Here is a 13166-nt window from a genome sequence, read left to right as displayed (position 1 = left end):
CGCAATTAAAATTGTGCTTGTTGTTTTTGTTGTTTGTTTCTCTATTTCAACTCATCGCTCTGGTCAACGTGCAACTGAATTAACAGTAAGTGCGGTGTCAAAGGGAAGCACATGTACAGTAAGCCTCATAACTCCCATTACCTTTTTTTCTTTTTTTCTTTTTTTAAACAGGCCACAAATCTAAAAGTGTTGATGAAACTTGTGGCACTTCAAAGCGCGCATTGTTCTCCCTTTTTTTCCACAGCTGCAGGTACAGAGCCCTGACTCGCACAATGACCTTACACTAGCCTTTGTGGGTGCACATATTAAAAACCTAAATGTGTGTTGTGTTGCCAGGTGTGCTGTGGTTGTATGGGACTCGGTGGAGTTTTAACGCTGGCTTTTTATTGGCCGCCGCTGACATCACCAGGGGAACCAAGTGGAATTCCGGCGCTGCGTGCAAGTAAAAAAAAAAAAAAAGAAGAGGGGGGGAAAGAGAGGATGACCCTGCTGTCTGTGTGTGGGACGATCAAGGGAAAGACTTTCAGGGGTGGATGGAATTAACCTGTTTATGCCAAGAAACGTTTAGGCTGGCGATTCCCAGGCTGTGGTGTGAAACTGCATCCTGGTTTGGTGGTGCCTTTTTCTTGTTATGGAGGCAATTTGGAGAACATTTACATGATAGAGAAAGATAATGTAGTAATAGTAAGTCCTATCTGAATTAATAGCTGGTTACTTTGATACCAATAATTATAGATGTTTTATTTGATATACGTTATTATTTTGTTGCGTTTGTTGTGAGAAGTTTGAGAACCACTTCCTTGGACTTTTAGTACAGAAAAAAAAAAAAAAACTTGTTTTGCAGCAGCCCTAGTGGCTCATTTGTGTAACAGAGTCCCCCACACACAAGCACATACAGGGACAGTGGTGTGTGTCCGAAGAGAACGGCCGGGGCTTCGACAAAGGGCTCGACAGGAAGCAACTAATCCTTGATCTGCACAATATCTCAACAATGACCGCATCGAGAGGCACACATACACATAAACAATTGGTCCGGTTACCACCCAGAGCGAGAAGAGGCGAACAGTCAACTACTCCACTTCAATACAACGAGAAGCAACATGAGCACACATGCACACACTTAGACGAAGAGATTGTTTTCAACTGATACAGGCCTAATCAGTGTTATAAGACGCAACGTGAATCATTATTAAGTTTTAATTAAGCGTTTTGAAATGTGTTGAGGCACCTTAGCATTGTTGCTTCAGGGTTTATATATTAAAATGAGGTGTAGAGAGAACAAGTAAAAAGTTGACATTAGGCTAAGGCTATTTTACATTGACTCATCGGCTATTTAAAGCAGTACTAAGTAACTTGTTTACCGTAATAAATCCTTTCCATGGTCCCTCTGGGAGCAATACAAGTGTTAATGGGATGATTGGGGGGTCTTTTTTATCTCCCCCTGATGCCTCTGACCAGAAAACCACAATTGCAACTTTGCTGCCTCCGAGTCGGAGGCCCCAATACACACTAATGGAATCACGAAGAAGAAGTTAACAGGCTAACGGGCAAAGTTAACTGTGGGCTAGCGCCACTTAAACAGTATTTACAGCCAAGTTTGAGTGAAAAAAATGATCTCCATTGTGTAATTGGATGAACAATATCCCTCTCTTCCTTTGTCTTTTCTGTCAGTGTAGCATTTACTCGCACTGACCTCTAGGGGCATGAGTTACATGAGTACTGCTTTAACTTTGATTATGCTGCTACTTCGGTGACCCAGAGAGCACTGTCACCCTCTTCCTTTTAGATTGCTTATTTTAGATTCATACCTATTTATAGTAACGCAAGGGTGTCTTCAAATGAAAACCTTTGTGAATACATGTGTTTATATTCTTATCTTTGTAGGATGCTTTTCTTGCAAGCTATCGGTCATAACAAGTACATTTAACCGCTGTGGGATCTATAAGTTCAATCTTGCATTAATCTGACACGACAAAGAAGCATCTTGAGTTCTGGGCACCCTTTACAGCACTGTTACAAGACAACGCTGGCCAAAAGAAGGCGATGCAGAAGGGCACACTGTCGCGGACAATGCCACCGGGACGGGGGGACTTGCCCTGTGAGGCTCGGTCCGGTGTGTGCGAGAGTGACAGGGAGGCAACATGAGAGGGACAAGCCTTTTAACATCTGGCTAAGTGCTGACAGGATCACACACACACACACACACACACACACATGGGCAGCAGGGAGGCAGGGAGGCAGAGAGAGGAGAGCCGGTCCCAAGCCTAATTATTAGAACACTCTTACTTAACTTAACCCCGCCACTAGACCGTGACAGGCAAGAGATGGAGAGAGGCGGGAGGAGGGTGGACTTTTGTAAGGACAAGGAGGAGAAGGATGAGCAAATCTGTAAAGGATTTTCTTAACCCCTTGTGGACTGCAGCATCAGCAGAAAATGAGAGGAAGGTCAAACTGGACTCGAAAGGCAAAATGACAGGAAAAAAATGCATAGAACTTGTTAGCATAAAGGCTGCACAGTTTGGGAAAAAATCTAGGGAAGCCTCGGGAAGACAGAGTATTTAACCCCATCCAAAAAGAGACGATAAACATGACTTTGGAAAAAGAGAAACAAATAAAGGCCCTAAGATAGACTGAAAGGCAATGTATGTTTTCACAGCTGGGTGACACAGTGGAAAAAAAACGCATGGGGAATGTTTCAGGGCCATAAGTCATTCAATCAAAATCTTTGTTTTGAGCGTATTATGAAACAAAACAAGTCAATTTTTCTTGGCCCGCCGTCTCCTGTGAATATATCTTTGGTGGGACATCTTAAGAATTCCTTTGCTTTTATTTCTGTCGAGCAGCTGGAATCTCCGTTTCAGCTCAAACTTCTCTTTTTTCCTCTTCATCATCCTCCCTGTTTTTACCCTTTCTTTCGGGCTTCCATCCTCCGTTCCCCTGGCCTCTCGCTAAAAAGAATCTGCCTTTTGGTCGCTGCCAGGAATTTTACATTTGTCTTCCCGATGACCTTTATTTCACTATTTTTAAAGTACACTTTCTCATCTGTCAGTTTGGGTTGGTTGAGGAGGGAAAACAGAATAACATAGAGGCTGGGTTAGGCACTGCCAATTAAGAGATGATAGATTTTTCTTTTAGTAACATATAAAAAAACGAAATAACCGGCCCTCATTGGAACCGATCATGTGCGACCTCTATACGCATGTTCTGAAAGTCATGCGATTCATATTTCCATTGTTGTTTCCAAAAATGATCATCTGGCATAGAGGTAATGGGAAATCAAACGGTAAAGCCCTGTATCCTAAGCAGTAATACTGTGTGAAAAGTAGAAAAAAAGTTGAAAGATATTGGAACTGGGATCGGCTTTCAAGGTTAGGTTTAAGAAATTCGGTGTCCTACGTTATAAACTACTGTCACACATATCAGAACACACAATAAACAGAGAACCGTAGCGACAAAGAAGGAAAAGTGAGAGCGAGTGAACGTGCCGGAGACACACTGTCACGTCTCCAAAAAACATCAAATCTCTTACACAAACAAACAACTGCTTCTTCCGCAAGAGGCTGCAAGCTTTATGTCAACAACCCCACTAATTCCAATCACACAGCCTATTAGTCCCCTCTCTTTTTTTTTTTTACTGTAAGCGCCACTTTCTTTGAATAATTTCTTCTCCTTTAAAACCCCCTTTGAATGCAGTGATTCTAATCGCTTTTACAATGAGATGACATGCCTAGTCCTCTTAGGGCATGATGGGGCCTTTATGTGCTGGTTTAGCGGATGACAGGTTAGCGGGTTGAGCTAAGAGCTAACGTGCCTCCAGGTGCAGGAGGGGGATTTGAAAGGGCTTAGTGGAGAGTCGCCCACGGGTGCTTGGAGCGCCGGTAGCCGGGATCCCGCACAAGCACAGAGAGAAGATGGGGTTTCTATACACGCAGGTAGTTTTCGGAAAAAGTCTAGTGTTTCAGAGTGTGTACTGGATAAGATATATAGTGGACAGGACAGTGTGAATTAGCCAAACGTAAAATCTACTGCTAAATCTTCTTTCTAGATTTTTCGTAAATAGTTTAATAACATAAACTTGGCACAAACCGGCTTTTTGAGATTTTTTGTTTTGTTTTATTCCCATCAAGACATCATTCTAACTTTTTCTATAGGACCCAGTATGTTTTGCATTTGTGCGAGTTGCTGCTAGTAACTGTAGGCCAATATATAATTAATAAGTAAGTAATCTGCCGTGGCAATTACATCATAAAACAATGTCACAGATAAGATGTATAGCACCCTGGCAAACATCGATTCAAAGTTCAATAACACGTTATACAATAATACGTTATTGAACCTAATGATCTCACGCCTCCTGATAAGCTTGTATTCTGCTACTGTATGTGTCAGGCAATTCAGAGTGCTACGAGCTCCCGAAGTTGTGAGAGCACGATCCTCATGGGATTGTACTAAAGCATTGTTTGTTCTGTGCGCCTTCACTGCCTCGGCCGAAAACTGCCGGAGGAGAACCCATAATTCTTTGCAGTAAGCTGTGGCTGTGTACCTTGAATTGCATTATAGGAGGCAGTAGCGGCAGCAGCAGCAGTAGCAGCAGTAGCAGCAGTGGTGTCTACTTGTGCCAACATTTAACCTGATTAGATACCAATCCAGCTGTTCCAAGAGAAAGCGCAAACAGCATGAATGCCCATCTCCGGTCGCGTGTTGATTATATTGTACATGTTTTTCAATTACGAGCACGGGGAGCAGATGTATCGCAGGTGCCTTGGCAGAGGGTTTTGGCACAAGTGGTCTACCTCATCAGCAACTTCAACATCTCTTTTGCTTGAACATACTCTATGTTAAGGCTGCACAGTATGTGAAAAAAAATACAAAAATCCTAATCATCAAATTGTGCGCAATTTTTTTTTTTTCCAAACTGCTGACACTTTTCTCCTCTGAATATGGTTGTCAAACTTCCTGGAGTCTCATCAACGGGAAAGTACCAGCAAAGAGTAATTTCCCCCAATTTCTTTGCTTCCTTCATCCCTGTCCCTTCGACCCTGCGCGCTCTTCTCCTGCGGTGGTCTTTTTATCGGATCAGTCTCAGGTCGCCGCCTCTGCTTCTCATGTGCTCCATCAAGGATTCACCGCTCACACACAAAAGCTCCGAGATATCGAGAGGGACAGGCAGGAGTAATAAGGAAATAAAGACAAGAAACAGAATGACTTTGGAGGACGAGAGGTTGAGGAGTGTAAAAAAAAAAAAAAAAAGAAAGAAAACTTGAAAGATTTTCTCCTCTAAATTATACACTATAAGCACGTCTCTGCCACTCCTAATTTGTCACCAGGATTTGCTGCAGCTTGTTGACATGTGTGCGAGGCGTCGGCGCTCGGGCTGAAAGCTGTTTGTGTGTCTACAGGAGTGCCGCTGTGTCTGCGCCTGGAACTCTTACAACTTGCATGAGGACAGTGTGCCAAGGTTGGGGATATGTGGGTAAATCTTTTGGCAACCGCCCTGCCAGTGTGAAGCAATGATGAATGCTGATGGCAAAGAGCGCGACCGGGCTCCGAACTGCACACCCTCATGCACACACACACACACACAAGTATATACAGACTAATCAGAGTCCCCGTGCGTGAGGGCCAAATGGCAGCCCTCCACCACTGAATGCTAATGTGAGCACTGAAGCTTTGTGGCACAGTGATACAGGGGCCAAGAGAAATGATGACAAGAAACATAGATAAGATTGCTCAACGACATGTGTGAGGCTGGTGTTCATGGAAATTGAAACAATACTGCGCAACATTAAAAAAAATGCACCTAGCGGGTGATTTTGCGTTCTTAGTTGTGTACTTGACTTTTAAAGCAACCACTGCCTAGTCAATCATTCTTAAAAAGTCACAGCGTGTCATAAACATTGTATGTGAAGCTTGAAATAAAGGCACTGACTTACAGCGTTCGATACGGTCCTCTGGGCTGGAAGAGGTCTCTCGATCAGACAGAAGGCCGGACACGGCGAAGATCTTTTTGCTGCTGTCCTCCACAGCCTTCAGGGCACTGCTGGGTGAGCCTCCAGGAGGGATCTGGGCACCACCAAAGTCATATTCTTTCCCCTCAGCGTCAGAGTACCGCAAGTGTGGCGAGGCGTCTGGGTCCAGGCAGCCTTTGAGCCTTTTGGCTGGGGTGAACGCAGACTGATATCCCCCTGGAACTCCATCGCGGTCGTCTGGGGGAGAGGCAAAGGGCCTGAAGGCACCCACGCCGCTGTGGTTGAGCATGCTGATGGGGGAACACTCCAGGTTTGGAGGAGCAAACTGGTGATGGAGGTGGAGCAGGGAAGGGGGAAAGTCCCTGTTGGGGAATCCAGGGGGGACAGCACCTTGGCGATGGTACATTGAAGCGAAGGTGTAAGAGCCATTGTTAAATGGCAAATGTACATCTTTCTCCACTGAGACAGGGACTCCAAACGGCCGAGGCTGTTGGCAAGGAATAGAGGCGTCCCGGGAAGCTTCTGCAGTGGAAGCAAGGACCATGAGAGCAGGGGAGGCCAGAGGATTGGGCAGGTAGGAGGAGCTCTCCATCTTGAAGGCTGCTCGGTGGAGGTCCATGTCTGTGTGTGTTTTTGAGCACTAAAAGCAAATAGTTTGAAACTGTCCACAACCCTTTAAAAGGGCGGTGGTCGCCAAAGATAAATAAACTGATATGTAGCAATCGCCAGACGATATTTTGTAAATGTTATTATCTGGAAAAATGTACTAAAGTGTTTTCAGATTAGCATGTCATTTTGAGCACTTCAAATGGACTCATACGTCTTTTGTAATCTTTACTTGATTTGAGTTCCATTCCATAAAGAAAAGTGCTGTGGGGTTTTGTCTTTTCTCACTCCATGGACCATAAGACGCTGGTGTCTCCTTGTAGATCGATGTCACAGAAGCAGATGCTCTGGCAGCTGATCAATCCTGGTTCTTCTGTTCTTCTGGTCAGCAAACTAATGGGATAAACAACAGAAAAGTCATTATTTTATGTTGCCTGATTCGGTTGTACTGTACTTTAAAACAATAAAAGATCAGTTTATATTCAGACTGAAAAATTACTTTACTTAGACAATCAATGTACATGTTTAATAACTGTTCCCAATGACAGCTGAATCTGAAATGTATGAAATGTCTCATCTCAATTTGTTTAAGGAGAGAGCAGCATCTTTATTGGATCCACTGAACACAAAGACTTGCAGTTAAGCCTGTGGGAACAGGCTGTTCTTAAACGACAGTGTTGTTAAAGCCACAAATTCAGACCCTCTTGGGGAAAAGTGTCCTCAAGTTGACACTGTTGATCCAATCCTGTAAATCCCTGCCCTTTGACAGGAGCACATTTCAAACCAAACTTCTGTCTCTGTTGGTGTTCTCTGCCTTTTTCCACTAAAGAAACCTTCCCAAACTCTTCACCCCTTCACATCTCCTGAACCTTGCCCTCTTTCTCTTCCATTCTCTTTCCAAATCTCCTTTTTCTGTCGTCCGTCCTCTCAACCTGTCCTTCTTTCTAGCTTCCTCCAGCCTCCTTCTCTCCATCTCTCTCTACTCTGCCCTTTCCCCATCTTAGATCTGGTTTTAAGCGGCTTATTCCTACCATCTCCCCGGATCTTACTGGACCAGAACCACTTGTCTGGAGATAAGGACACACACAGGCACACACTTTACCACACACATCTGATAATGTCGATGCCTCCACACTTGGATGGCCTGACACACTCTATGCTATGGATATCTCTCAATCTACCCTCTTTTAATTCCACATTTTGCCTAGCCTTGCCTTGCCATCTCTTCTATCAATCTCTCCCACCTCGCATCCCCTCATCCCAGCTGATTTGCTCGCCCATCTTGTCCTCCCGAGTGATTGAGATGGTTGATATCATATCGGACCTCCCCATCTGTTTCCTATGAGCCGGAGGAAATTTGACTGAGTGAATAAATTAGCCGTACTTGACCCCGCGACCCCCCCCAGGAATTCGAGGCAACAGACTGGGATCTCGCCTCTCGGGATTTAGATCAAAGGTGGCGATTGGTCGGTCAAAAGGAACGCAAGATCAGACGACGAGGTACAATTTGGGGATTTTTCTCAAGTCGAGGGGGGATTTGAAGATGGCTAGTTTGCGAAGCATGTTAAGACTTAGAGATGTAGATCGAAGCGCATATGTAAATGTCGGTTTATCGCAAGCAAGGTGACTGATGGAATTTAAGAGATTTTGACATGGATCACTTGGGTTTTAAGGTAACTTTGGCAACAGCCAAACAGGATAGAAGTTATATAATATAAATATACACATATCTATTTTCGTGCTTCTCTTGCATTGTGGCCGCCCATTCCTCCTAATGAGTTAGAGGAGCAGAGGATGGGTCAAATGAAGAGAACACGTTTCATACATGCCAGGGCAAAAAAGTCTACTAATTACTATCTACCAGCTGATACAAAAATGACAGACATTACCGATAAAAAGAGATGAAAAGTTTAAGTATTTCTTTACAGAGCATACATTGCATTTTGTCCTTTTTGGCCAAGGGCAAGGCTAACGTCAGGAAGTGTTAAGGCAGAACTAAGTAACTCATGCCCCTCAAGGCCATAAGTGCCCCTGCACGTGTTGTAGCATGTTGTATTTTTTTTACTCATTAATTGTCTATGAGAGTAAATACTACGCTGATAGAAAAGACAACGGGAGAAAGGGATGTTGTTCATCCAATGACACGATGAAGGTAGTTGTTTTCACTCAAACTTGGCTGTAAATACTGTTTAACTGGCGCTTGCCCACAGTTAGCTTTGCCCATTAGCCTGTTAGCTTATTCTTCGGGATTCCATTAGTGTGTATTGGTGGCTCCGACCTGGAGGAAGGAAAGTTGCAATTGTGGCTTTCTGGCCTGAGACACCAGGGGAAGATGAAAGACCCCATCATCCCATCAACTCTTGTATTACCCCCAGAGGGACTACGGAAAGGATTTATTAAGGTAAACAAGTTACTTAGATCTTCTTTAGCAGGAGTGTAGCTATTTTACATTAGTCCAACTCTGAAACGTGAAAAGTCAAGACATTGTGTGCATCATCAGAAGTATAACCATAATAACTGTGAGACAATGTTATGTTCCTACCACGAACTGAGTGATACATTGTTCTGGCCTGAGAAGTGTGACCCAATATGATAAACAAGTAAATGTCAAGTCATAGAGCATGTTCAAGTTACAATTGTAGTGGTCATAATGTTATGCTTGATCAGTGTTTTTCCGAGGTTATACGTGTGTCAGCCATGGTCGAATTGAACAAGGTCAGATCTGGAGCCACATACATAACTTTGCCGCTAGAATCTCACAGTATCAAGTGGAGCTTCAAAGCTGCATTGACCAGGAGCCAACATCAAAGTAGAAACTCCCTGGGAAATGAAAGGAGAAAATCTTTTATAGCTATCAGCTGTCCACAACACTCATTCAAATCAATTTCCAAACCTGATCTGAGCCTTGGCACCCACAGCCCCCTGCCTCGCTCACACACACACGCACACACACACTCTCTCGCACCGACAACTGCAGAGAGCAACCACGAGATGTGAGATGTTTTACAATACCGCAAATGTACAGCAGGCCAGCGTGGCGCGTTGAGGAGAGGTTTATGCTAACATGACTTTGGTCTGGGCAGATGCCACAGGGTCGGGTTACACGCCACTCTTCACCCCTCTTCCCTTACCTACGCCCCGACCGCCCCACCGCAGTGCATCCTGGGAAATAACACCTTGTAAGTACCTTATAATAACAACACTCTAAAGTAGAAATGTAAAGTAGTAAAAGTTTATTTTAAATGAAAATAAGCCAGTCACGCATTGGAAAAAATTATTTACAATGAATATTTTATAGATAAATAATAGCATATGCTTTTTTACGTAATAAAATCCATACAGCATGCCTTAACCTTAAGCATTTGGAGACAAAATGTACTGTAGTTTCTGGAGGACATGAAATTACCAGTCAAAGTCTAAAGTCAAATAAAACTACAATGAAGTAGGCGGTATTAAACTTGAATCAGAGTCGTGTTCAAAACTCTCCCTCCTTCGTCTCCTCCCTCCCTTTCTTATGTTGCATCTTCTCTATATTCACGCTGTGTCTCGCTTTCTCCTGTGTAACCTCTAAAGTCTGAGTGTGTCTGCCATGTTGATAGCGAGGTAATACACTGATAAGTACCGGGATATTTCAATTTTATTATCATTACCGCACAGGCCCGAGGAGCGCGAGTCGCGAGGGCCGCAGCGTCAGGAAGCAGCCAATCCAATAACAGGACACCGGATATTCACTACAGGAGAGAGGGCGCGCCTTTGGAGCGGCACACAGGGAGACAGTGTATAAGGAACTGTCTTATTAGACGTAAACCTTTTACTTCACACGGCTTGGCCTGGTCTCCAAGTTTTATTTCATTATATCTGTATTTTTGGTGGTGTTTTGTTTTTTCATCTAATTACAGTAACACAAAAATAAAGTTGCACAATGATCCTTCCTCATGCCAGTCTAATTGTTTGATATTGTACTAAGCCAAGACAGTGTTATTCTGTACAAAAATATAGAGCACATTTTACAGAACTTTTGGCCCATTTTTGCATGAAGAAGTTCAGTTCAGTCCAGTCCAACAAACATTTTAAATAGCCCCAATTTTCTGTTAAAGTGAATATTTGGCCTTTTACAAATAATTCAAAGAAATATGAGCCTTGACCTTAGCTGTTAATTGTATTGTGTTATCCAATGAGAAGTCCAGGACGCATAAAAGATATTTCAGATCAGCACATCATAACAGACCAACTTTGCCGCAGCACATCATGTAATGTTAAACTCTAAACACAAGCAGCTGTCAGTGCGCTGAGTCTCGACTTCTCCTCTTAGACAATGATCATAATGCTCGATGACATACACCTATGCATATCATCAATATACAAGCGCAATTACATCTCACGGACATCCGCATAATGTCACTCGGTGCCACTTACAATCCCATTTGCCACCCACACATTGTGTGACACGGGCTATATGCATTTTATAATAGAAAATGTCACGGGGGAACATTTACATGCTGTCATAATTTCATTACACTGTGCAAGAATGATACAGCTGTCAAAGCCATATTAAATACAAACACAGACGAGGCTTTTCATGTCAAATCTGCACTTTCACTGACAATGTTACAGCAGCCGCCTAAATTACAGTGTCAACAACAATGTACTATAACATCATTCTAACGGAAATGTTCACTCCGGGAATATGAGGTACGCCACATGTGTCATAACTGTGACTATATACATTATTATTATTTTTAACTAACATAATGTATTTGTCTGAATTATCTTTAGTATGGGGGGTATCTTTTCCATGGTTGAAATTCTAGTATAATGTTTAGCAGCTACTCACAAGACTGTATTCTGCAACGGTTTTAAAAATTAATTAATGTGAAAAACCAATACACAGAGAGATATACGATCTTATCTTGCCACTTAGTGATATACTTTTTGCATGGCCGCTTTGTTCTTGTAACCAAACTGGAGCCTATACTTGTCACATCAAGTTTTCGAGTGTGTCTGCCGGGATGCGGAGTAGAACGAATTCAATTTGAGTTATAAAAATGCCTCTTGTTCCGTGACTAGCGTGTGTACTTGTGTGTGAGAGATTGGGGGTAAATTGTCGGGAAGCGCCGCTGCTCAAGTTTTTTTCCCACTCTTCTCTCTAATGGAGACAAAGAAAAAGCCATCAAAACCGCAGCATCCCGGTCTGTGGATATATTTACAGATTGTTGACAAGCGTGAAAGCGGCAGTTGTACTTTTTATTACGAGACAGGCCTGACAGTCATGCCATCCTCAGGGAGAAGATACCCTCAATCAAATATGACACGAGATACAAAAGTTTCAGTGAGATGTGAGCAAGGATTACATTTGGGGGGATGGTAATAAAAGGTTTAAGTTGCCCAATAGAAAGTGCATTGGCCAGTGAACTACAAATCTTTTAATAGCTACAGAAAATGCACAAACGCTATACATTCTTGGCCTAAAACAACTTGATATTGCCGGTTTTGTCTGTATGTGACCTGGGTTTTAATGCAAGTAGTGTCAATAGCAAAATGCACATATTAACATCGCAACAATGTCAAAGCGAATTTTTTTTTAACTTCTGCAGTCGTTTAGTTGAAGAGGCAGCAGGAGTAGCTATTGGCTCTGGCTGGGCCTCTCCACTCTGTATTCCAGACAGACTGCTGGCTGTTTGTGCACAACTTGGGCTGCTGCATCTCTGTGTATGTTTGCTGATGTCCAAAGAAACAGTCAATACTATTGAAATCTACTCATTCATGTCTGGCCATAAGGCAAAGCTCAAATGTCCTTGTGCATACAAATCACTGCCATTTATCTCTCTACTTTCCCCTGCTCCCGTATGATCTGTCCTATCCTTTTTTCAGAGGGAAGCTTAAAGACCTTATTTTGTTTACTGAATGATATATACATGCCACATTAGTGTTTTCTGTCTGTTCTCTTTCCGTCATTATCTCTTCCATGTATATGAAATTAAATCTGTAACCACAAAATAGTAGCAAAAATGAATTCACAATTCTGTAGCTGCATTTTTCATTCTTATCTTAAACTCTTCTGCATGAATGGTATTCGCTTTAAACGTGCGATTTCAGATCCCGAGCTGCCGCCAGTCGACAAACTCCAAGTGGAAATATGGCTTGACCTGTGGCAAGACTTCTATTTGTGGTGTTAGAGGCAATGCCCGGTTCAACTGGGCCGGCTAATTCCTGCAGTCGACAGGGCTAAATGGGAAAAGCACACAATTCCACTGCTCATAGATTACTGTACCAAAGTGTATTTTAGGGGCCACTGGTAAACCAAACCTTAGCTTCTGTATATTTCTGTTGCCTTAAATGGCACCGGGCCTGTTTGTCTAGATGACTTTATACTCATAGCACATTCACCCCTAAATTGAAACAGCTTGCAAAAACAATGCGATCATTTCCTTGAAGAAGATACATCTCTTCCCAACACTAATCAACAGCGCAGGAGCTGCTGACGTGATCCTACGCTGCGTTTAACAACCACTTTTGCTGACTACTCTGACTATTCACAAAACCTGATCTTTCTGACAGCTGACGCCCGGATGTCTCCCCCTGAGCGACAGG

The 13166-nt window shown here is 43.1% G+C and overlaps 1 protein-coding gene across 5 annotated transcripts in view; it reads right to left on the bottom strand.

Moving 5' to 3' along the window:
* The window catches only part of rnf220a (ring finger protein 220a), a 122282-nt gene that overhangs the window by 103567 nt on the left and 5549 nt on the right, over positions 1-13166 (bottom strand). For all 5 annotated transcript variants that reach the window (XM_079568848.1, XM_079568849.1, XM_079568850.1 and 2 more), the window contains exon 2: positions 5934-6968. In XM_079568848.1, coding sequence (XP_079424974.1) covers positions 5934-6588 — 655 coding nt within the window. In that variant the 5' untranslated portion in view covers positions 6589-6968. The remainder of the gene's footprint in view (positions 1-5933; positions 6969-13166) is intronic.

The sequence above is a fragment of the Gobius niger genome (assembly GCF_951799975.1).
Source record: "Gobius niger genome assembly, chromosome: 13".
Lineage (NCBI taxonomy): Eukaryota > Metazoa > Chordata > Actinopteri > Gobiiformes > Gobiidae > Gobius > Gobius niger.
The sequence above is the reverse complement of the archived record's forward strand: the minus strand, read 5'-3'. Positions and strand labels throughout refer to the sequence as shown.